Genomic DNA, 25,320 nt, shown 5'->3' with positions numbered 1-25,320 from the left:
CAATTTAAAAGGGCCTGGGGTTCCCGGCCACCACCGTCACTATCCTGGGCAGGGTCAGCTCTAGCTTTTTTGCCGCCCCAGGCAAAAAAGCCTCCCGCTGCCCCCCGCTCCCCGCAGAGAGCGTGGCAGGAGGGTGCCGAGCCCAGCCGCGGGCCCGCTCTCCCCGGCGGCCAGAGTGCTGCGGGGAGGGCGGCGAGCCCAGTCGCGGCCCTGCTCTCGGGCCAGAGCGCCGCGCCGCCCCCCTCCAGGTGCCGCCCCAAGCACATGCTTGGTGGGCTGGTGCCTGGAGCCAGCCCTGATCCTGGGGTTCCAATGGCAATTTAAAGGGCCCGGGGCTCTCGGCCACTGCAGCTGCTGCTGCTACCGTGCCAGTGGCCAGAGCCCCGGGCCCTTTAAATCACTGCCGGAGCTAGGCCAGGCAGCGCTGAAGAGCTGGCTGAGGAGGCTTGTCTCCAGCCCCACTCATTCCACCTGAGCTCCCGCCCCTTCCAGGGTCCCAGAGCCGACCCCCACTCCACGTTGCCCAGGACCCTGGCTGCCCTGCATACTGGTAAGTCCGTTAAGTTACTTTCACCCCTGTCCTGGAGCCTCCAGGAACACATCCAACCAAAACTGGCAACCCTAGTGCTACCTGACTCAGGCTCCTAGGGCTCAGGCTAAAGGGCTCTTTAATTGCAGTGTAGATGTTTGGGCTTGGACTGGAGCCCGGGCTCTCACATCCTGTGAGGTGGGAGGGTTCCAGACTCCGCAAGTTGCAAAGTAGGGAAGAATCAGGTTTAACAGTTTTACTGTTTTGACATTCTTCCTAACCTCTTAGTGGAACATGGGTATAAAAGGAATATGGACCAATTAATATGGGCCATTACTAATCATAATAATTTGTCTTCGGAGGGCCTCAAAGCACTTTGCAAACATTAAGTAAATAAGTCTCAACACACACATAAAGTAAATATATTATTTTAGTGAATGAACAGACACATAGGTTACCCAAGGTCACAGAAGTCAGTTGTTCAATCCCAAATATGTCCCAGGAAACATAATTCTGAGTCCCCTGCTCTAACCCTTAAAACACACCATTTTTCTGTAATGGCACTACCTGCAAAAGCCCTCTCATTTCATTTTCTACACACTGCCATTCCCCTCTCACCCCTCTTCCTACTCCCCAGTCACTAGAAAAGAGACATTAATCCTCTTCTGATATGAACGCCTCTCTCACTGACATACTGATGTTCATATAGATGTGTTTTTGCACCTCTTCTTAGCTTTTCCTCCCCGTGGGTAAAGCTGAAGGTGTCTTTAGGTTGAACTAAAGGGTAAACACAAAAGCAGAAAGAAATAAGAAAGATGAAAGAGAACAAGATAAGAAGCAGAGAGCGGTTCTACAATTCTCCTCAGCGGTTGATGCTGTCTTGTGACAAATCAGGCTAGTATGGATTCCGTCATAAACTAGCAAAAAGACAATGCAACTTCCAAAGGTCATTGCTGTTTTTAAAAACCCACATTAAAACAAGATGTTGCCCTTAATTTTTTTTTTTAAGCTGTCAACTAGAGAGAGACAGAGAGACAGAGATGCCACCCGTAGCTTCAGAGCCCGAGCTCCGGCCTGAGCCACAACTTAAAAGTGATGTATATACAGCTATTTTTAGAGTGCTAGCACAAGCCCCACTAGCCTAAGTCTGTCAACCGGGCTGGGAGGCTCACTCCCCAGGCTCCAAAATGCTGTGTAGACCATACCCTATATGTTGGCATCATGATAGGCCTCCCAAATATGACTGTATTTATTCTCACAAGATGCCTGTGAAAGTAGGAAAGGAAGTATTATTCCAGTTTTATAGAATCGCACGATTAATCACAGAGGAAATAATTGGAATTTAATCTAGAACATCTGCATCCCAAGTCCAATGCCTTAACCAGAAGACCATTCTTTTTCTCTCATTGCCAATCCATTGAACTAGTAATCCTCTATATGAACTGAGACAAGTGTACACTGAAACCCTCTTCTTTATACATCAATTTTCTAAGTTGTTAGCCCCACTCCCCTGCCTTTTTCTATCTTCACCCACTAAATTATCAACTTCAGGAAATTCACTGAACAACAATTAAGTAATTTAGTATCCAAACCTTGTTGACACGATCCAACTTCATTCTCTCAGATATAGTGAACTCTTAAAAATCAGACAGAATACTTAACTAGAATTCAACAGAGTATGTAAAAAAAGGATATACAGTTGTGATGTGTGAGTCGTTATCATGGAGTGATCTGAAACAACAGTGGTATCATTATTAGGGCTATCAAGCGATTAAAAACATTAACTGCGATTAATCATGCGATTAATCACACTGTTAAACAATAATAGAATACCACTTATTCAAATAAGGGGGGAGGGATAGCTCAGTGGTTTGAGCATTGGCCTGCTAAACCCAGGGTTGTGAGTTCAATCCTTGAGTGGGCCACTTGGGGATCTGGGGCAAAATCACTACTTGGTCCTGCTAGTGAAGGCAGGGGGCTGGACTCAATGACCTTTCAAGGTCCCTTCCAGTTCTAGGAGATGGGACATCTCTATTTATTATTTTTATTTAAATATTTTTGGATGTATTCTACATTTTCAAATATATTAATTTCAATTATAACACAGAATACAAAGAGTACAGTGCTCACTTTATATTTATTTTTGATTACAAGTATTTGCACTGTAAAAATGTATTTTTCAGTTCACCTAATATAAGTACTGTAGTGCAATCTCTATCATGAAAGTTGAACTTACAAATTTAGAATTATGCACACAAAAAACAAACAAAAATAAAATAATGTAAAATTTTAGAGCCTGAAAGTTCACTCAGTCCTACTTCTTGTTCAGCCAATTACTCATCCAAACAAGTTAGTTTACATTTGCAGGAGATAATGCTGCCCTCTTCTTGTTTACAATGTCACCTGAAAGTGCGAATAGGCATTCTAATAGCACTGTTGTAGCCAGTGTCGCAAGATATTTACGTGCCGCGTGTGCTAAAGATTCTTATGTTCCTTCATGCTTCAACCACCATTCCAGGGGACATGCATCCATGCTGATTACGGTTTCTGCTCGATAACAATCCAAAGCAGTGCGGACCAATGCATGTTCATTTTCATTATCTGAGTCAGATGCCACCAGCAGAAGGTTGATTTTCTTTTTTGGTGGTTCCGGTTCTATAGTTTCTGCATTGGAGTGTTGCTCTTTTAAGACTTCTGAAAGCATGCTCCACACCTCATCCCTCTCAGATTTTGGAAGGCACTTCAGATTCTTAAACCTCGAGTCGAATGCTGTAGCTATCTTTAGAAATCTCACATTGGTACCTTCTTTGTGTTTTGTCTAATCTGCAATGAAAGTTTTCTTAAAATGTGCTGGGTCATCATCTGAGACTGCTATAACATGAAATATATGGCAGAATGTGGGTAAAACAGAGGAGGGGGCATACAGTTCTCCCCAAAGGAGTTCAGTCACAAATTTAATTAATGCATTCTTTTTAATGAGCATTAGCAGCAAGTCTCTGGAATGGTGGACGAAGCATGAAGGGGCATATGAATGTTTATCATATCTGGCACATAAATACCTTGCAATGCCGGCTACAAAATGCCATGCAAATGCCTGTTCTCACTTTCTTGTGACATTGTAATTAAGAAAAGGGCAGCATTATCTCCTGTAAATGTAAACTAACTTGTTTGTCTTAGCGATTGGATGAACAAGATATAGGACTGAGTGGACTTGTAGGCTCTGACATTTTATATTGTTTTCTTTTTGAGTCCAGTTATGTAACAACCTCCACCCTAAATTTGTAAATTGCACTTTCACAACAAAGAGATTGCACTACAGTACTTGTATGAGGTTTATGCACTGCTACAGATTAGGGACCGAGTGGCTAGGCAGCAGTTCTGCAGAAAAGGACTTAGGGGTTACAGTGGACGAGAAGCTGGATATGAGTCAACAGTGTGCCCTTGTTGCCAAGAAGGCCAATGGCATTTTGGGCTGTATAAGTAGGAACATTGGGGGCAGATCAAGGGACATGATCATTCGGCATTGGTGAGGCCTCACCTGGAGTACTGTGTCCAGTTTTGGGCCCCACGCTACAAGAAGGATGTGGAAAAATTGGAAAGAGTCCAGCAGCGGGCAACAAAAATGATTAGGGGGCTGGAGCACATGACTTATGAGGAGAGGCTGAGGGAACTGGGATTATTTAGTCTGCAGAAGAGAAGAATGAGGGGGGATTTGATAGCTGCTTTCAACTACCTGAAAGGGGGTTCCAAAGAGGATGGATCTAGACTGTTCTGTGTGGTACCAGATGACAGAACAAGGAGTAATGGTCTCAAGTTGCAGTGGGGGAAGTTTAGGTTGGATATTAGGAAAAACTTTTTCACAAGGAGGGTGGTGAAGCACTGTAATGGGTTACCTAGGGAGGTGGTGGAATCTCCTTCCTTAGGGGTTTTTAAGGTCAGGCTTGACAAAGCCCTGGCTGGGATGATTTAGTTGGGGATTGGTCCTGCTTTGAGCAGGGGGTTGGACTAGATGAGCTCCCGAGGTCCCTTCCAACCCTGATATTCTATGACTCTATGAATTTAAAAATACTATTTCTTTTGTTTATTATTTTTACAGTGCAAATATTTGTAATAAAAAATAATGTACACTTTGATTTCAATTACAACACAGAATACAATAGATATGAAAATGTGGAAAAAAATCCAAAATATTTAATTAATTTCAATTGCTATTCTATTGTTTAACAGTATGATTAAAACTGTGATTAATCACAATTAATTTTTTGAGTTAATTATGTAAGTTAACTGCGATTAATCGACAGCACTAATTATTATGTAAACAGTCTCTGGTATGGAAATAAACACAAATAAAACCTAAACACTAAATTTCCAAATTATTATCAGCTGCTTTTGGCAGTTAAGAAATCATTTCTTATAACCACTTAAAACATTTTTCTCCTGTTCTTAAATACACATCTAATAGTATCAAAGTTGTGACATTAATGCATTGAAGATCCAAATGTCTGTACCTAATTTCCTTTTCAAAATACACGTTCTGATTATTCAATCTATATCGCCACTGAGCCATTGCTACACTTTGGCATAGCTAGTTGCTTGTACTGGGATGCCTGTTTAATAGTCTCAACCAATCTACGAGAGGTTGGTAACCTAATACACATATGGATAAGCAGAGGCTTCTTTTATCCTTCAGATCTGTTCTTCGGAAGTTGATTTTTGTGATGAATAGTAATCTCCCGTTCTCTCCAAAACAGAAGAAAAATGAACTTAAGGGTTTTGAGAGTTGCAAGATGTACAAGAGCAAAGAGAACAGCGGAGTCTCTGTCTGTTTTCAAGTTCTCACAGCAACTAAGTTGAATCTGCAGTCTCAATGCCAGAGTATTTTACATTAACTATACATGTTCAGTCAGGCTATATAATCTCAGCACAGTCCAACAGTTTTGTTTTGTGTGCATGGGCCAAGCTGTGCAGAAGAAGCCTAAATCAAGGCTTAACAGCATCAGTCAGAAATTACCCTAACAGTGATCTTCTTGTCACCTCTTACTCACGCTACCCAGCTGCGACAGCAGAGTACTTCACTAGCATAATTGTTAAACCTATAGATGCACACAACAATGCAGAGAACTTAGACAAGCAAATCAACTTCCACCCACATGGCAAATCAAATTCCACTCACATTAACTTTAGCTATACCTCAGCTATATCCACACTCCTGCTAACCACACAGGGCCGGCTCTAGGCACCAGCGCTCCAAGCACGTGCTTGGGGCAGCTCTTTCCAAGGGGCGGCACTCTGGCTCCTTTTTTTTTTAATTGCTTGGGGCGCAAAAAGCCAGGAGCGGCCCTGAGCGGAGGTGAGCTGCGGCAGTGGGGGGCGCAGGGAGGGCCGCAGGAAGTAGCCCTGGAGGGGGAGGGCAGAGGAACTTCCCCCCACCGCCGCAGCTCACCTCCGCTCCGCCTGCTCCCCTGAGCGTGCTGCCGCCGCTCCGCTTCTCCCCCCTCCCTCCCAGGCTTGCCACGCAAATCAGCTGTTTCACGGCAAGCCTGGGAGGGGGAGAAGCGGAGCGGCGGCGGTGCACTCAGGGGAGCAGGCGGAGCGGAGGTGAGCTGCGGCAGTGGGGGGCGCAGGGAGGGCCACAGGAAGTAACCCTGAGGAGGGGGAAAGAGGAACCGTTCCCCCAGCTCACCTCCGCCTCCTCCCCCAAGTGCGCCACCACTCCGCTTCTCCCCACTCCCTCCCAGGAAAGCCTGGGAGGGAGGGGTAGGTGGGGAAATGCGGCACGCCTGGGGGAAGAGGCGGGGCCGGGGATTTGGGGAAGGGGATGGAATGGGGCGGGGAAGGGGCGGAGTTAGGGCAGGGCCAGGGGGCGCGGGAAAATTTTTTTGCTTGGGGCAGCAAAAAACTTGGAGCCGGCCCTGTAACCACAGAACATGCTTTATGTCCTTCATGAAGCTGGAAAATATCATTTCCGGTCTTAGGAAAAAAATGCATCAATGTCATTTTATTTTGATACTGTTATTCTGTGTAAATGAGATTTTTTTTGCGTAGGGAGCTGGGTGGATGGGGGAATGGTAGGTCTCATTTCACTGGGAGACAAGGAGCAGTACAAGTCAAGGAAATAACAGTAAGATCTACTACAATATGTTAAACTGAGCTTTCAGGCCCTGTGGGCATAAACAATCTGAAGATGTTGCAAATTGACATTCTACATTCTGTAGGCTAATTATGAGTGACTGCACTAGTAATCCTCCATGAACTGTTCACCTTCTCATTGACAACAGTGCTATGACATAACCTGGCTTTAATAATGGACTGCTGTATCCCACATTGTAGTTTAATGAATTCTGATCTGACACTAACAATAGCTCGCCCCATATTAGTGTATTAGTGGTGGCCTGTGGCCTTAAAAAAATAAAGGAATTACACTAGGTTCATAGAACAATAGAATGAGTTTAAGTCTCTTTTGTAAATCACAATCAGCAAATAAAAGAGATACATTAATCTACAATATATACTAGAAATAGTCCCTGCCCCCTCATCCCTACTATGTGGAATAATTGACTCAGTGGGTCAAATATTCAATACATTTAGTTGTGCCCACAAAATGTGTGTGCACATGCACTAGTATGTATCTGCATTTTAAAAAGTTAACTGCATGTATAAAGGGGTATTTAGACATGGAAGGACTTTCTGTGTGCAAAGCTGCATTCTTGTAGCTATGCAAATGTGCTTTGTGCATCCCAATGCACGCTTTCACCATGTACGCACACATTTTGTGAGTACAACATAGGCACCTTAAAAAAAAAAGTTTAGCTCAAAAATCATCCTGATAAGGGAAAAAATATGAGTTGAATGCTGATCTCTGTTTCCCAGGAGATTTCAGTAAAGTTACTGCATCCTAAAGCCCGAGTGTCTAACCTGAAAATTTATGAAAGGCTGCACATTTTATCCTCAATCAAATGAGCTGACCAACAGATTTTTTTTAACCTGACTACCATGGACTGCTACACTTAACTATTCTCAGACAGTCAAATAGTTCTTTATCTGTAAATAGGAAAGACTAAAAAAAAGTGTCTGATTACTTTTTGCTTCAAGTAAAATGGTCTTTTTCTTGGGGGCTCCATTTAAACTAATCACCAGAAGTAGGTTATCCTCCATCAGATAAAACATCCTATCAGTAGAGATTCTAGGTTTGGAATACAGATAGTCATCGTGCACTGTAGACCTTGTCTTGGATTACTTAGTCATTTTTATCTGTCATTCTATAAAATAGTTTTGAGATTCCTACATTTCCCACTGGGTTTTCCTTTAGTAATAATGTGTCTCTCCCCTTCACAATTACAGACAGCAGTTAAGATTTCTAATGTCTCTCATATTTTCAAAGGAAGTGAAAAAATATATGGGGCAGGGGAATCCGAGATAAAAAGCTAGCAGCCTATTTGCATTTTCTGTCCTGTGTTACAGACCATGTGTTTAAGTACATGCAGGGCCGGCTCCAGGCACGAGCTGAGCAAGCTGGTGCTTGGGGCGGCAGATTGAACGAGGCAGCATTCCGCCCAATCCTAGGGCGGCACGGCCGCTTTTCTTTTGTTCCGCTCCGGCCGCCCTGTAGGGGGCAGTGGCGTGGAGGACAGGAGTGTCCTGCAGCAAGCCCGGCAGGGCAGGCCTCGTCCTTCTCCCCCGCCCACCCCCCCCCGCTGACCGGAGCGGAGCGGAGCCCTCCCGGCAGGCGGCAGAAGGCGGCACGGCGGGAGGGGCCGTGTGGCAGCGCCCCACTATAGCCCTGGCCGCCCCCTCCTCTCTCTCTCCCGCCCACTCCCTCCCCCCCCCGCTAGCTGGTCCCCCTGCACCCACCTCCGGCCGCGCCGCAGGTTTTTTTTTTGCTTTGCCGTTCTGGGCGCCCCGTGGTTTTTTTTTTTTTTTTTTTTTGTGGCTTGGGGCAGCCAAAAAGCCAGAGCCAGTCCTGAGTACATGAGCAGACAGCCAAAGCAACTGGGTGAGAAGACCATGCCCAGCTCATAGTTGCATGAATACACATACATTTCAGAGGCCCTGTCACTTCACCTGTCTCCTTACTGAAAACAACAGGCATGACTACTTCTTCAAGTTTAAATTAATTAACTGCTCAGGGTAGGGTAACTGCATCTGTTTGCCAGAATACTGCAGAGATTCTTCTCTGGTTTCCCCAGCAGGTGTCTCTTTGAAGTACTTATTTTAAACAGAATACAATTAAAGGACACCAGAAAGAGATATGTTGACAACTGACATAGCAAGCTGCTACTCAAATGACAACTGAGCACAAGGTCTATCTAGAATACCTCAGTTCTTTGTTGTGGTAGCATCATTTCTGGTAGTTATCCAACCTCCATTAGTAAAAGTTTCTGGAAAACTTATTTTTTCCTAAATTCAGTCTTAGTGGGAAATGTAATGCACTGTTCTAAGCCACCCGATCTCCCAGAGGAGATGATTTTGCAACTGTAACAGAATATCCACTATGATAGGCAAAGAGCCAAGATATAATTGGTGATACATAACACAAATTACAAGCAAAGTAAATAGAGAATATGTTTCAAGGAAAGACCTCATTCCATTCCAGAAGCATTTTTATGCCAGTATATGAAGGGCAAAAAAATTATGCTACTATACACAGAATAATTCCTGATCAACCATTTTAATTTGATGAGTGCTATGTATTAGATTATGTTGTATTCTAAATTACCTCACCAATTATCTCATTTCATTCATCAGATAAAAATATCTCAAACATATATAGTAATTTTAAAATAAAGGTACCAAACAGCTGACATTTTATTCACAGTATGTTATATTATAATTATATTATATTATACATTTGACATTTTTAATGGCAGCTGCAGGGACATGCTGGCCACCGCTTCCCGCAGCTCCCATTGGCTGGGAATGGCGAACCCAGTCTTGCGGCCTGCCAGTAGATTACCCTGATGGTCTGTAGGCCTCAGGTTGCCCACCACTACATGCAGGTGGGCTATGTGACCTAAGACTTCTTCAAACCCTAATTTTTACTATTTCATGAAAATCCCTACTGAGTCAGCAGGAAAGTAAAACAGTTCTGACTCAAGATGCTGAAATGTAAGGTAGTGCTCTGAGCAAGATCAGCTCATACTTATTCCAAATGGTAATTTTGTGCACATGTCTGAGGCAAGCCTGAGGACTAACCAGTGACTTCCAACAGAGAAAGGAGAACCGACTACATGATGTGAGCCTCACAGCAACACTTTCAAGTGCTGTGTTTCAAAAATGAATACAGGAGATTGCATGGGAGGGAGGACACAAAGGCAGAAGTATTAATTAACCCTCCAAAGCACAATTTTTAATTGTTCTTTCTTTCTCTTTTTTCTTTCTTCCTTCCCTTTTCCAAAAAGATATTTGAAACATTCTGAGAGCAAAGAACGTGAAAAGGAACTATGGACTAGGAACTAGAGCTGCTCACAGTACAAAATCCTACAGCTGACACAAGCAGGATATTTTCAAAGCTGCAAAACAGATTCTGCCATCCTTGCTTCCTGAATAGTCTCAACTAAAGAAGGCTTAACTACTTGCAGAGTGAAGTACTACTCCATGTGAGCAAGCATGGCAAAATTAGGCCCTTAATGATTTTATTTTTCACTGACTTAAGATTGAATAATAATGTGCCAAAGAATATTTTGTAAAGTCACTTTTTTTTTAAATGTGGAATAAGATTTTTCAAAAGTTCTCAGTTCCCTAATCCTGCTTCCACTGAATTTACTATTTAATTAGAAATTTCAATCAACACTCAAGTTTCCTGACTAATTTATGCTTCTATCCAATATGTTTACACACTGGTTTGTTATTGTAGACTTGCTCATAAGTGGTATACTGATTTTTTTTTTTTTTTTTAAGAAAAAAAAATCCATCACTTCTGTATTTGGTTCATCCAGTCTTATACAGGAGGAAACATAATATAAAACAAATATGTAGAATAGTAAAGCAGTGTCATTTTTCACTTTTACCCTATAAGAGTCTCCATAGACTGCTGTCCTTTAACTCTTGCGAAAGGACTATGAGACAATAATCCTATACATGGAAGTCACTACAAGTATAGGAGTTAAAGAGAGAATTTTTTTCTGGAGAAATAGCCACTTCTGGAACTCTGCTAACCCATCCCCATATACTTTGGTCTGAGTTGATGGGTCTACCTGTATCTTCCTACTAACCCACCTTAGAGTGGGAAATATCTATTTCTTCTCCACATTAAGGAGATCCATAACTCTCACAAAGGCAGAGGTCAAGAAAAGTTTAAGATTTTTTTCTAGGAAATGATACTAGGGAAGCCTGCATGTATGTATGTATATGCTGCTGTGAGGCACTACAAAAAAGTAGGCTGTGGAATCTGGTGACTGCATCTGTATCTGTTTTCTAAGATTCTCTTCACTTCAGAATTCCCTGACCACAATCCTGTGTTTTGACCTGTCAACTTTATCAGCATCTCTTTTTTGCCTACTATTCACTTGTGAGCCTGGCAAACTTAGAAAATCTTTTTTTCCCCCTTCTTCTTAAAAAGAGAAGAAAGCAAGAAATATTGCCAGGCAGATTCTTCTAGGCTTTGCCCAACATAAAGAATAATGTCATAGCATCTCTTTGCTGACATTCCTTGAGGTCTCATGCGTTAGTCTCCACTCTTTTTTTTTTATTAAATGTCTATTTTCAAAAATTGTGCAAATATCTTTTGAACAAATTTTAAGATTTCAAGCAAATCCAATTGATCCTACGCTATTTATACTTAAATTTAAGAGGAGCCTAGAAAGAAAGGGCTACTAACCACACAAAGTTATCATCACTGGGAAGGTAGAGAGATTTGAGAATTAATTTTGCCAACAGAGACGTATAATGGCGAGGAAGTGAAAGAAGCATTACAAGTTGTGGAAAGAGATCACAGATATGCTTTTTTCTTATTTGTTTCTTAAAATTCTTAGCTTTTACGATAGTTAGGTTTAATCTTTAACACATTGAAAATTCAAATATTTGGTCTAATTAAAAACAAGGGCCTGATTCTCAAATATTCCAAACACCCAAAACTTCTGCTGAAGTCAACAGGAGCTTGGGGAGCTTAGCAAGTGATTCTGTGATAAATGTGGGTCTAATTTTCACACGCAGGTGCCTAAACTTAAGAAGAAGAAGAATCCAAATTGACATTTTGGTGCCACAATCAGCATTTAGATACCTAAAGTATGTATTTAGGTGCCTAACATTATAACCCAGAAACTGAGGTAGGAACTCTGGAGAGGTCCTGCAACTGGATTCTATTCCTCTTCCCCAACCACTTTGCAGTTCCCCCTGCAAAGCCAATTTTACCTGATACATAATTATGTATATTTTGTGTTTTGGAATGGGAAATGGATTTTCAGTCAGTGTTGACCAACCATGCATTTAGCAATATCTTTATACTTGGCTTTTTTTTTTCTTTTTAAATGTTATTTTAAGTACTTTGTATTTTAACTGTGCAGTCCTCTGAGCATCAAAGTGGAGGTAGAGAGGAGATTTCAGAGGTTCATAAATACATTTACTTACATTAGTAGTAGCACTAAAAATAAATAATACTCTAGAAGTACTAACTGGTAATAATACTATTGGTCATTAAATGTAACAGTGTAGACACTAAAGTGTTTATAATGTCTGAAAATTGGACCCTAATGCTATGCATGTCTGCATTAAAATTTCTAAATTAAAATAAAAAATGCCCTTGTGTCATAGCCAAATGGTGAAATGTGTCTGACAGTTTTAGACCTGGCATTCTTATTTGGCTCTTCTAAGGTTATATTTAGAGACTATTTAACAATCTAGAATCCATTCCAAAAACACAACCACTGGAATCCTGGAGTCCTGCTGAGAAATCCATGTTCCTTGAGCCATACTAATCTTAAAGAAAAAAGGAACAATGTGAATGGATGGATGGATGGATAAAATATCTGTCTGTCTGTCTGGTAATCAGAATGCTAACTACTTTATTGCAATAACTTCTAGAAGCTGCAAGAGTTTTGCACCTTGATAGGTAAAGAAACAAAATAAATTTGTAAACATGTTTTAATTTATTTTCCCCCAGTGATATTGTATACCCTGTCAGACTGAAGGGACTGTAGTAATAGAAACATTATTTTTTGTATGTTGTGGCTACAAGTAAAGGGAGAATAGCAAGCATGTGTGTATAAATTCAGTGAATTCCCATGAATAATATTTTTTTTAAAAAATCTATACCATAGGTAACTCTAAGACCTTTTTTATTACACACTCATTGCAACTAGTTTTGCCCATATGGAAGTTTCTTAGTCTCAAAAACTTCAGTCTTGCAATGTAACGAGCACTTCCATTGTGAGGTGTTGGAATCTTCAACACCTTACAAGTTCAAGACCATAATGCTTAATTCACTGTCAGAGTTTGTGTTGGAAACTGCATTACAATGCTATAGAATCTTCATTATCAATAAAGTGTCCATTGAATCCAATGATCATTTAGCCCAAATAAGGACTAAGGGACCAATCTTTCTATACTCCCATCTTTAGAACTGCCACTGAAGTCAATGCATGGAGAGCTCACGTGATTAGGCTCTCAGTAAAGACTGTAGCACTTAGCCCAATACTACCTGTTTTCCTGAAGGATTTCACTTGAGTGACAATTTTTTGGCAGCATATAAATACTTTGTTTCTCCTCCCACTTATTACTAAGACTAGATGTCTACTCATCTGTGGCAAAGATAACCGACAAGCTCTAAATAAAAATCAGTGCCTTATATATATTGAAAGTATTATGAATTGAAGAGCAACATGGGATTCAAGGATAGAATCAATGTTTGATGGAAAAATGCAGCACTCCTTTTGATTAGGCTGTTAGAGGGGTGTGCTTGAGTAAAAGGATCTTAATAATAGACTGAACATAGGTTGAGAGGGCACAGCAATCCCATAGTAGGGACAGCCATACAAAAAGCCCAAGAGAACTGGGAAACAGGGAAGTAAGATTTGGGATGTTCTTTGGACAATCCTCCGTGGTATCCAAATAATAGATGCACATTAACATTAGAGACCATATTGCCCTTTCTTAGCCAAAGGAAAGGTAGATCACAGTAGCAATGTGATTGGTTGTGGCAGAGAAAAAAAGGGAAAAGAGGGGGTTGGGAAAATTCATTGAACCCAGCCTCCAAAGTAAGTTTGTCCTCTTCCTGATGTCAGAGAAAGGGCTCTCCATACAACACCAGATTTTAAAATGACTCCTTCTTGTATTACTCTGTGATGATTTGGGGAATTTGTCTGTATAATTTATGAATTCTGACTGATATTATGAAGTTGTTACTATGAAAACTGCTCTATCATTTAATATCTCCATGTAAATATGGAATGCATCATGGGCAGACAGGACCAGTATCATGTACCCATCAGACTTGGGACAATGGAGAGTAGTTAAGTTTAACCACTCTATGGTGGCTGCACAATGGATACACTAAAGAGGCTGGCTAAAGCAAGGTGAACCATTTTTCTCCAGGCCATAGACCAGGGGCTGTCTTTTGGAGAGTGCAACATTCTCAAACAAGACAGACACAGAAGAGACAGAGCAGGGGGTTAAAAAGGACTCATGGGGGAAGGCTTTAGAGAGAAAGGCAGGAAGTTCTGGGCAAGAAATGGACATGATTTCATAACAGGGGAGGGCCCAGTTTAGCTGCAGGACCAACCAACATCAGAAGAAGCAAGCTGAAAGAGTGAGCTAGAGGGTCCATAGACCAGAAATCAAGAGTTGCAGCAGAAGGATCCAGGAGACCCCCATAGTACAGTGACCCCAGCCCAAGTAATGCTCCAGAGTGGTGAGGAAACTGAGGCAGGGAAATATATGTAGGGTTTATTACTTTTTATAGACCTGTTATTTCTCATGCTATTAAGGAATGAGCAATAGTGTTTTAGAATCACGTGCAAAGTCTGTATGTGTGTTATATGTTATACCTGTCGTGTGCCCCCGAAGAGTTAACCTATGAACCCAGAGCACCCACAAAGCTGGAATTCTGGAAGAGAGGGTGTCTAAGCTACATAGAAAGCGACAAAGAGTCCTGTGGCCCCTTATAGACTAACAGATGTATTGGAGCATAAGCTTTCGTCGGTATTCATGCGTCTGACGAAATGGGTATAAACCCACAAAAGCTTATGCTCCAATACGTCTGTTAGTCTATAAGGTGCCACAGGACTCTTTGTCGCTTTTTACAGATCCAGACTCTGATACTAAGCTACGTAGGAGTCTGAGGAGTCATCTGGACCACATCTCAACTCTCAGGACGGAATGCTAGACAGATGATCTGCACCCCAAAAGTATGCCTAGAGACCGCAACCCAGGGGCAGTGCTTGGACTCTGTTCAGACACTGTAGGCTTAAAGCACAAGGATCCCCTCACAGCAGTCTGATGAGTTCAAAAGAAGGAGTTTAACTAGATCAGTGATAAACACATACAATATATAGTACAACATTTGCACATTTTCTCTTTCTGCTTCACTACATAGTGTAACAGGCACCAGGAGCTGGTTTCACTGGCTACGATTTAATATTTACAAATATGGCTGTAATAGGTAATAGTTATTTACATATTTACATTTTATTTATTAGAGAAGCATCTACAGACCCCCCAATGAGATTTTTGGGCAAATTGATCTAGTTGCTATATAAAACACCTGTTAAAAGCCATGCCCTGCTTCCAAAAACTTACAGTCTAAATGACAAGATGAACAAGGGATGGATTAAAATGTATAATTATGCCAATATTATTGATGCAGAACTGACACAGAGAAATTAAGTGACTTGCCCAAGATCACTGAGGAAGTCTGAGAGTCAGAGATTGAACCCAGATCTTCTGAGTTATAGTTAACAACTCCATTCTATTTATCATATACAACATGATTTAGCACCTAATAATTTATATTATAAAAATATACACTAGATGATCTTCTAGAAATACACAATATACAAAATATGCAGATAAAAATCAGGACAATGAGAAAAGATTTTACATACAAATCATGAGCATGCATCAAATTTTCTGCTCACCTCAGGTAATTATATGTTTCAAGAGATGAGATGCTTGATACAGATACTTTACCACAGTAAAACCTGCCATTAAATATTCATATAGCTAAAGCACTATTCAAAGACTCTCAATTGCTTACTCAAAGACAAGATGTGAACACCTGTAGGGAGCGGTAGATGTGGGTGTTAGTAGAGAAGGGGGACAGGATCCGGAGATTCACAAAAGTATTAAATATAAGACTATTATGTTGGGTTCATAATTGGGCTGAGGAAGCACTTCCCTTTCACAGTGCTCTGGGCAGATGCGTGCTTACCCACTGTCACCCACAGTACCCAGAGGGATGGGATGGCTTACTCTCCCCTTAGGTAAAGGAAGCAATTGGAAAGGTCATCATCACTGTGACATCGTCAACGTGTGATTATCTGATAGTCCTAGATACCTTAGTTTTTTTCCCTCATGGACCTCCTGCTATTAGCAGCATGTGTGTTTGATTCTGAATCTCATTTCATAACAACGCATGAGTAGCTGAACTTCAGCACAAGAGGATCAGCCATCACCCCTGCCTGAGTCATCATCCTTCATGTTCCCTAGACCAGTGGTTCTCAAACTAGGTCCGCCGCTTGTTCAGGGAACCCCTGGCGGGCCGGGCCAGTTTGTTTACCTGCTGCATCCGCGGGTTCAGCTGATCGCGGCTCCTACTGGCCGCAGTCCACCGCTCCAGGCCAACGTGGGTGGCAGGAAGTGGCAAGGGCCAAGGGACATGCTGGCCGCCCTTCTTGCATCCCTCATGGGCCTGGAGCAGTGAACCGCAGCCAGTGGGAGCCACTATCGGCTGAACTTGTGGACGCGGCAGATAAACAAATCGGCCCAGCCTGCCAGGGGCTTTCCCTGAACAAGCAGTGGCCCTAGTTTGAGAACCACTGGCCTAGACCCCCATTTCTTTTGTGGTGAGGCATCCCTCCAGATGGACCTGTGGATATAAATTGTGTTGAGCTTTGGGCACCCTGCCAACAAAGACCTAAATCAACAGACTAATGATATTTACTCTTGATTTACCACTGCTTGGATGTCCTCATCAAAATAAAAATGTGTATTTTTCTCACTGTGCCTTAAAAAAAGTAATTTGCCTTCAATACATAAGGCAAATATTAATATATCAAGGGAAAATTGTGCAAATCTAATTCAGATCTATTCTAATTCAGATCTATTAAGAGTTTGCTATCCTGGCCATGCCACCAATGATCTTGTGTGACTGCAGGACTTTGCAAACAATATTTCCAAGTGAATGTACATTAAATCAATTAATGGAAAGGCCTGTTTCAGTATCTACAACAACCCCTGCTGGATGCCCTAGAACTAAGACTTGATTTTCTTGCTGTTCCTCAAAACATACTAGATTCGAATACCATGAGCTCCGCCACTACTTGTGGCTGGAAACTGCTCATCAATGAGGGTTTTTGCAATAGATCATCCTGAGTATTTAAAACAGATTTCCCCCCATCACTATCTTCAATGATAGTGATGTAGGAAAGGAAAGAGAGGTATAAGTATAAGTGATGTTGTCACTGAAAAGGATTATAATGAATTAATAAAGTTCAGTAGTATAAGCAAGAGGATAACATTAAAAGGCAGGTGCTTTTATCAGCTCACACATGAACGGGCAACTACAGATGTGGGAAGAAGCTTTTTCTCAAAGTTTATTTGAAGAAACTTTTAAGGTATTTTAAAGACTGTGAGCCAAACTCTTTGCTGGTTCAAATGGGTGACACTCCATTGAAGTCAATGGAGAGCATCTCGTACAGAATTTGGCCTTCTACTTTCCATGAATATTTGCACCCTACCGAACATGAAGGATGTTAAAGTTTACTAAAGAATCTAGTTCTACCATTGACTCAAATTAGATAAAGAGAGACCAAGAACCAGTGCAGCTTATTGCATATGGCTTCTTTTTCATGGAAAAAAAATAGGTACCTGAATGAATGTATGCATGGTTTACGCTCTTCTCTTTCAGTCCTTGTAGCTGCAAAGGCAGAACAAATAAATGACAAGATGTTTTCACTGTTTCAGTGCAAAGCAGAAGGGGGGGGGAACCTTTTTTTTGGTATATTCATCAGTTTGAATGAAATGCTGCACATTATTTATGAGATGTGTGAGAAACAATCCATTGTGCAAAACAACGATAGTCAATCCTAGCCATAAATCCTCTGCTGGTCGATAACCACTATACCCCATTCCCTTAGCCGTGAAACTGACCTGACAGAGCCATAAATTCACATAGTGCCCATTTTTCACAGACTAGCTCCCCCACAGAAAGTCTGCTGCGTACCAGCGATGACATTGGTGTAAACATTTACCAATTTATTAATATGCGCTGACTACTTTTCAGCTCCTTGCTGAAGAGCAGCAAGATGACAATGATAATACAACTGGGACATCCAAAATCCAGACTGAATGAAGAGGTCTTAGGGATCGTAATGTGGTAGTTTCATTTCACATCCCAGTGCTACACACTGGAGCTGAGAAATATGGGTCATTTTGCACAAAAAATTCTACTAAACCAGAATGCGTCGGTTCAAGCTAGTAAGGAAAATGTCTCTGGTTACTGGTTTCATTCTGGGAGCTGCCCAAAGAACTCAGTCACTGAAAATCTTATTAACATCTGGCATCAACCCAAAATCCTTCCAAAGAGCCCAAGTAATAATTAGTGCATTTTCAACGAATTACCCCTTTTGGGGCCAGTGCTCTAATGGGTTTTAGTGCCTGCAAATTGGTGCTAAGATTTGTTCTGTTGCATTAACGTGCACAGAGTGTTAAGGTATTTATTTGTAATGATTCTGTTCCAGTCAGAAAGCCTGACTTGATTGTTAATGATACGTGAGGCTTTCAAGATTAGGAAGAAAGGAGAGGGAAACAAGATGCAAGGTGTGGCATAGTCTGCTACACAGGTTGTCAGTTACTGGAATGAAAATCTTCACTTAATTCCATTGATAGCAGTATGCAAGTTTTAGAACAGGCATTTACATTTTCTAAACAATGATTTTACAAGCTAACACAATCTATCAATTTATTTTTTTGTTTGTTTTTGCTGTTGTCTTGTTTTTTAAATTACCATCTATTCAAAAAGTGATTATTTAACAAATAATTTCAAAGAAACTTGTCCTTTCCTTCCATTGTTCTAGTGCCAAGTGCTATTATAGTTTTGATCCAGTAGCACAAAGAATAAAACAATACTGCATTCTTTTCCTTCTATACCAATCCAGAGATCAGTGGCAGGATCAGTAGTGTTATTGCACTGCTGCTTAACAGCTTTTGCTGTTGATACATTAATTGGTTTATTGACTACTTTAAAGATTGAGAACCTCAGATTCATCCCAATGTGACTCTGTTGTGAACTTGCCCAAAGAATCACCATGCTCAATAACCTACGGCAGGGATCGGCAACCTTTGGCACGTGGCTCGCCAGGGTAAGCACCCTGGAGGGCCGGGCCAGTTTGTTTACCGGCCGCGTCCGCAGGTTCGGCCAATCGCGGGTCCCACTGGCCGTGGTTCGTCGCTCCAGGCCAATGGGGGAGGCGGGAAGCCACAGCCAGCCCATCCCCGCATTAGCGCTGCAATAGATTTATGTAATGAAAAAGCAACACTCATGGGTAATCCTTACCCACTCAAGCAGTGCTGTAGTGTCTTGTAAAAAACTGCTTATATAGGGCCATATTCTGTCACCCTTAATTAAGTTGAGAAGAATCGTACTGCATGAATAGGTACGCTACTTGATGTGAGTAAAATGTGAGAAAGTGCCCCATAATGATTATTCATATGTAAGACTGGTCAAGAATTTTCCCACAGAACAGTTTTCCATTGGAAAATGCTGATTAGATGGAACCAAAATGTTCTTTAGGAATGTGTTGATTCCAACAAAACTTTCAATGGAAATTGGGCAGGCTGGACAACCAAACTGCCTGCCTGGTTTCCTGAAAGAACCAGTTGGTTGGTGGGTGGGCTGGCAGGAAGCCAGGATCTCTGGGGCTGCTCAGATGGTCCTGAAATGTTTCAAAATTTCCATTTTGCAGTAAAATTCACAATTCTGACTTTTTGTTCCAATTTGGAATTGAAAAAAAACACAAAACCCTGAAATTGCAGAATTTTCCGTGGAACAGAAATTCTAATTGCCACACAATTCTATTCACCTGACAATGAGGGTTTAAGGATTGGGCCCTGGATATTCTATCAGTGATCACACACATACATATATATATATATAGTAAGATTACATACACACACACAAGCATACCTAATGCACTAAAGCTTGTGTGTGTGTGTGTGTGTGTATGTGTGTGTGTGAGAGAGAGAGAGAGAGAGAGAGAGAAAGAGAGAGAGAGAGAGAGAGAGATTTATACACAGATCTTAGCATTTCCTGTGGAACAGTCAAGCTATCATGGTTGGGACCTATAAATAGGATACATTTCACATATCAAGACTGTTAACATTTACAAGGCATTAAGTTACATAATTCACAGTAGAAGTTATCTGATGTCTGTAAATAGAATATGAGAAAGCAATGTTGAGTAAACAAAAGCACTACAAAGTAAGTAGAAAAACAACTAATCATATCAAGAGGATTTGCACTCAGTTGATGTTGCACAAGATAAAAAGGGTTCAGGTTTCAGGATTGAAATAAAACATTGAAAACAGGTCAAGTGACTTAGTGACTCTGCGGCTGACCTCATATCAAACCCAATTCTAAACAGAGTGAATGAGCATCATTCAGTAAATGACTGGAAAAGGCTTTAAAGCCATGGATCTCAGGCTCAGTAACCTGTGAACAGCCTTGAGCAGAACATGCATTATGGGAGGTGTCATCACAAAAGGTTCCGTCTACGGCCCAAATTTCACAAATTAAAAAATAACTAAATAAAAAAATCTGTATAAAAGCCTCTATTGTCACTAATTACTGAGTTTCCATATCCAAATACAGCTATCTTTGCAAGAGGAAAATTGTTTAAAACAAACAAACAAAACAACAACCCATGTATGCAATGTTTTAGAGTAGCAGCCGTGTTAGTCTGTAGCCGCAAAAAGAACAGAAGTACTTGTGGCACCTTAGAGACTAACAAATTTATTTGAGCATAAGCTTTCGTGGAATAGTCCATTCTATGCATCCGAAGAAGTGGACTGTAGCCCACGAAAGCTTATGCTCAAATAAATTTGTTAGTCTCTAACATGCCACAAGTACTCCTGTTCTTTTCATGTATGCAATGAAAGTTCTGATAAAAAAAAAGAACCCTTACTTACTGCTGTAAAACCAGATCAATATTCGGTGTAACCTATAAAAAAGCTTGAAACCCTCAAGTAAATTTCAGGTCATGTCCTGCCATTGTAGTACAACTGGAGCAGCCATTGAAGTCAACTGGGATTTGTGTAAAAAATTGTCAGGAATCAGATTTGTCCTTCATTTATTATGGTTTGACCTTAAAAGTGAATGGTTATTTACCAGTCCCATGCCAGTGTTTCCAAAGTGAAAAGAACTTCTTGTTCTCAACTCAGGATTGACTTTCATCACAGCAAGTCTATGTGTTCCATGACATTCAGGAATTGACCCTCTCATAATGTACGAAGGACGAGTATCATAGGAAGTATTTAAATAGACAGAACATACCTACTTACTATCCTTTCAATTATCAAACAAGCATCTAGTTCACTTATTAGTAAGGCAGAAATGTTGGAACGGTGATTGAAATATCTTTCTTTGAAGTCAAATAGGTTGTTTCATAAACCTTTTACACTAGTCATCAACTTAAGTGTGAAGGGGTGTATTTGTCTTTTAAAGATTGCCCAAGGAAAAGGTCATTGCTGAGGAAATATTTGAAATCAGAGAGAATAATTGTCTCATTTCAGTTTTAATACAAATACAAAAAAAGGTCTATTTTTGAAGCATTATAATGAGGAGGAAGTGTTTGCCACACAGATCTCAGTATAATCCCTGGGAATTCCTGGCATAAACACCTACATCGTGTTTTAGGAATGTATTTTCAATACCGCTCACCCCTCTTTGCTGTCAGGTAGCAAGTAAAGGAGTGTTTACCCGTTGGCATGAGCTGATTCTGGCACACATGGAATCTCTAGCAATACTGCCATTGGCGACAATGTTTCCCAGTTCTCAATATGTTCCCTTGACCATCATTTATCCAAGGTTCCCTTTAGGGCCCTGGCCCAAATTGCTTCTTTTAAAGGTGATGAAGTAAGAGTGACTAGCCTTGATGTCTGGCTCCAATCAAGTAAACCTGGGTTAGAAGTCTCATATTCTGAACATCCTCACAGCCATCACTCAGGTCCAGCCACCCATAGAAATAGTGGTAAGGCCCAGAATTGTGTAGCCTGGCCATCTGGGATTTTGCTTATCTTTGCGTACAGGGGTCTTGCACAAGTCCAATATGACCAATTTCTCTTCTTTGAAACTGAGTTAATCTATGTATCCTCCATTTTGATTGTTCTTAAGCCAGATGCTTACATATCATATGATGTGGTCACTTTGGGGCAATTTTGATACTTCATAAGAAGATGTTATAAGTCACTCTCTTATTCAGAACTCAGGGACCACAGGATTAGATTCTATCACACTGTGGGGTCAAGGAGGAATTTCCTGATTGGGTTTTGTTACTACTTTTTTTTTTTTTAAACATAATTTGATGTTTCATGGTTGGTTTTGTCTCATCACAAATTCTACCATTCTCACAATCCAGATTGCTCACTTTTATATTTCTAGTGCAGTGCAGCGTGCGTGTTGTTTGGCCTGTTGAGTGGTCCTTGCAAATAAAGCAAAGGGCAGTTGAATCAAATGACAAGGCCTTTCTGTACACACATGGTTTTGGGATATGTATCAAATGAACTGCTGGCATTTGAGGAGATAGGGGACACACTGTGTGAAAAGCTCAACATAGCAGACCGAGCTATTGTTTGGTCATGTGCAAACCAGTCCGCAGATGCAAACCAGAGGCTGTGAAGACTCCCCCCCCCAGCAGACTGAAGACCAAAACAGCTCCTAGATTTCCATAACTGTGCACCTTTCCAACAGCAGATTGACCCCACACCATGTGTCTGTCAACCTGGTGCTGGGCAATGTCCCAAAAATAATATTAGAATGTTTATTAATATATACCATTTCCCCCTGAATTAAATACCATAGCTAGTACAGTAAATAGATTCCAGCACTCTGCTTTCATTGTTTAAATGGTGTTTTCCCAAATGTGAGCTGTTTAAGAAATTGTCTTCAATTTATTTCCCCAACTACCTTTATCAAGTAATGAATACAACTTTCTCATAATGGAAATAGCTCTTTATGAAATTACCCCATGTCCCTATGAAGTCCCATTCATAATGCCACTTTACCAGATAGACTCTCCTCTAAGTATCTGCGCTGAGCCACACTTCTTAGGAATAATGAGCTAACAACCCAATGTACTTGTAAGTTTTTTTAGATACCTAATTTTTTGTTAGAATTTATTTTCTCACTTCATGTGACAGAGTGTCTAATCTGCTAAGCTCTTGACATACCAGCAACTGCCACATTCTTTTTCCTAAGACTCTCACAGCATATTAAAGGAGGAAAAAAAGCCAGGAAATGAAATAGTGGCATGATGAACAAGTTTATAGTAGAAACATTAATGTTAGTACTGTTTTAGCCTGCAGGTTGGAATAGTTGAAAGCTACTTCTTTGCAGGATATCCACTGCTTTCCCTAGGAGGCATAGACATAGCTTCCCAAAGTAATATACCTCAAAGAAAGGTTGGAAGCAATTACATTTCAAAACAGCTAAGTTAAATAAATAAAACAACTTTCATTCGTGACATGCTGCATTCAACCTGGGAGAAAAAAAAATTGGGGGGGAAGGCAAAAAGGTTGATATATTTTATTAGCCTGCCACAACAGTGCAACTTATGTATATATTGTGTTAAAGAGAGTTGATCGTACCTTAACTGAATTTGATAAATGTCTGGTAAAGAGACCCTGGAGGTTTTGAAGGCTGGCCAGGGGAAAAAAAATCTAGATATATAATGGAAGATTTCCCAACAAATTCTATTCTATTCTTCTCCTGAGATAGAAAAATCTTGATACTTTAAAACAAGATCAAGCAAGCTTAGGAAACGAACATCAAATGATTATGTCCATAAAATTCTCTCTATCAGTGAGACAGCAGGCACTGTATTCTGGAATATACTACGAGAAACACACATGCATGTGTAAGCTATTGTAGGGAACTTTCCTGGCTTATACACTACCCTGGTGAAATGGGCTAGCAAAAGGATCTGAGTCCTTGCTCCCACTTCCTTTACCCAGAGGCCTGCCTGACCTCAAGGGTTCCCCTTCCACTCTCCTGTGTGGCAGAGTCCTTGCAACCCCAACAAGGCTGGGCCAAGGATTCCTGAAGGGCTCGACCCCCAACCTCGTTGTGGTCACTTAGGGCAGGGACTAGGGTGTCCCCACTCCAGTGTGCTCTCTCTTCACTGGATGCTTCACTGACCCACTCATCATTACATACAGTTCAAAGCAAATACAATTTATTAAACAGCAATTTAAAAAAAAATACGGAAAAAATGGGAAAAGTTAAAGGAAAACACATAATCCCACTCTGTAGCAGGGGGACATCACAACCAGCATCTCTGGAATGTAAGGGAAGTTCACAGCCTGTTCCTCACATGTCCCAGGCCTCCTTTTCAGGTCCTGGCTGTGCTGCAGGGATGCTGTGAGTTGGACACTTGCTCTGGTGGTGGCCACACGCCCTCAGGCATTAGGTGGCAGGACTCTTCTTCTCATCATTGCCCCCGCCCCGTCAGGGTTACGATCCCCCTCCAAGTCTGACCTGCAAGGCCTCTTGGCTGGGGGCATCTCCCTGCACTAGGCCCGCGACCCAGGGTCCTCCTCGCTCTCCTCTGCTCCTTCTCAGCAATCCTCAGCTGGTCCCTGCACCCAGCTCCCAACTGCTCCAAACCCAGCTCCAACTCCACTCTGACTCAGCTGCAGCTTCACTCTGCCTCGGCACGGCTGCTGCTGCTGCTCTGCCTAGAGTTACCATATTTCAGCAAGCAAAAAAGAGGACGGGAGGAGCCCCACCCTAGCCCCATCCCCATCCTGCCCTAGCCTCGCCCCTACCCCTTCCACTCCCTCCCACTTCCCACGCCCCTCAGAATCCCCAACCCTCCCCCCGCTCCTTGTCCCCTGACTGCCCCCTCCTGAGACCCTCCCCCCATCCTAACTGGCCCCCTAGGATTCTACCCCCTACCTGTACCCTGACTGCCCCAACCTTTATCCACACTCCCACCCCCAGACAGACCTCTGGGATTCCCACGCCCCATCCAACCAGTCCCCACCCCCGACAGCTCCCCCAGAACTCTCAGACACCCCCCCCGCTCCTTGTCCCCTGACTACCCCTCCTGGGACCCCTGCTCCTAACTGCCCTCCAGAACCCCACCCCCTACCTAAGCCTCCCTGTTCCTTTTCCCCTAACTGCCCCCTACCTGTACCTTGACTGCCCAAAACCTTATCCAGAACCCCCCCCCGTCTCTTGACTGCCCCCTCTAGAACCTTCCTGCCCCTTCTCCGACCCCCTGGCCCCCTTACTGTGCCGCTCGTCCCGGCAGGCTGGGCAGCAGGGGAGGAGGAGAGGGGGAGGAGCTCCAGACTGCCGGAGGCGATCTGCGAATGCAGGGAGGGAGGGTGTGATTTCAGCTGCAGGGGAGAGGAGAAGAGGC

At 42.0% G+C, this 25,320-nt stretch overlaps 1 protein-coding gene across 17 annotated transcripts in view; it reads right to left on the bottom strand.

Annotated features, from left to right (window-relative positions):
* PCDH9 (protocadherin 9) overlaps positions 1–25,320 on the bottom strand; it is an 890,445-nt gene that overhangs the window by 619,469 nt on the left and 245,656 nt on the right. For 3 of the 17 annotated variants that reach the window (XR_010597754.1, XR_010597753.1, XM_065581141.1), the window contains exon 3: positions 17,549–17,597. The exons of 13 other annotated variants lie outside the window; for them this stretch is intronic. Coding sequence is in view for 2 of the 4 variants with exons in the window: in XM_065581141.1 (XP_065437213.1) it covers positions 17,549–17,597 (49 nt within the window). In the remaining 2 variants the exon portion in view is untranslated. Of the gene's footprint in view, positions 1–503; positions 2,261–17,548; positions 17,598–25,320 lie in introns of those variants that run through there. One more of the 17 variants, XM_005296961.4, reaches the window with a different exon arrangement.

The sequence above is a fragment of the Chrysemys picta genome, chromosome 1 (genome assembly GCF_011386835.1).
Source record: "Chrysemys picta bellii isolate R12L10 chromosome 1, ASM1138683v2, whole genome shotgun sequence".
In the NCBI taxonomy this organism is placed as follows: domain Eukaryota; kingdom Metazoa; phylum Chordata; order Testudines; family Emydidae; genus Chrysemys; species Chrysemys picta.
Note: the sequence above shows the minus strand (reverse complement) of the source record. Positions and strands in the feature narration are given on the sequence as shown.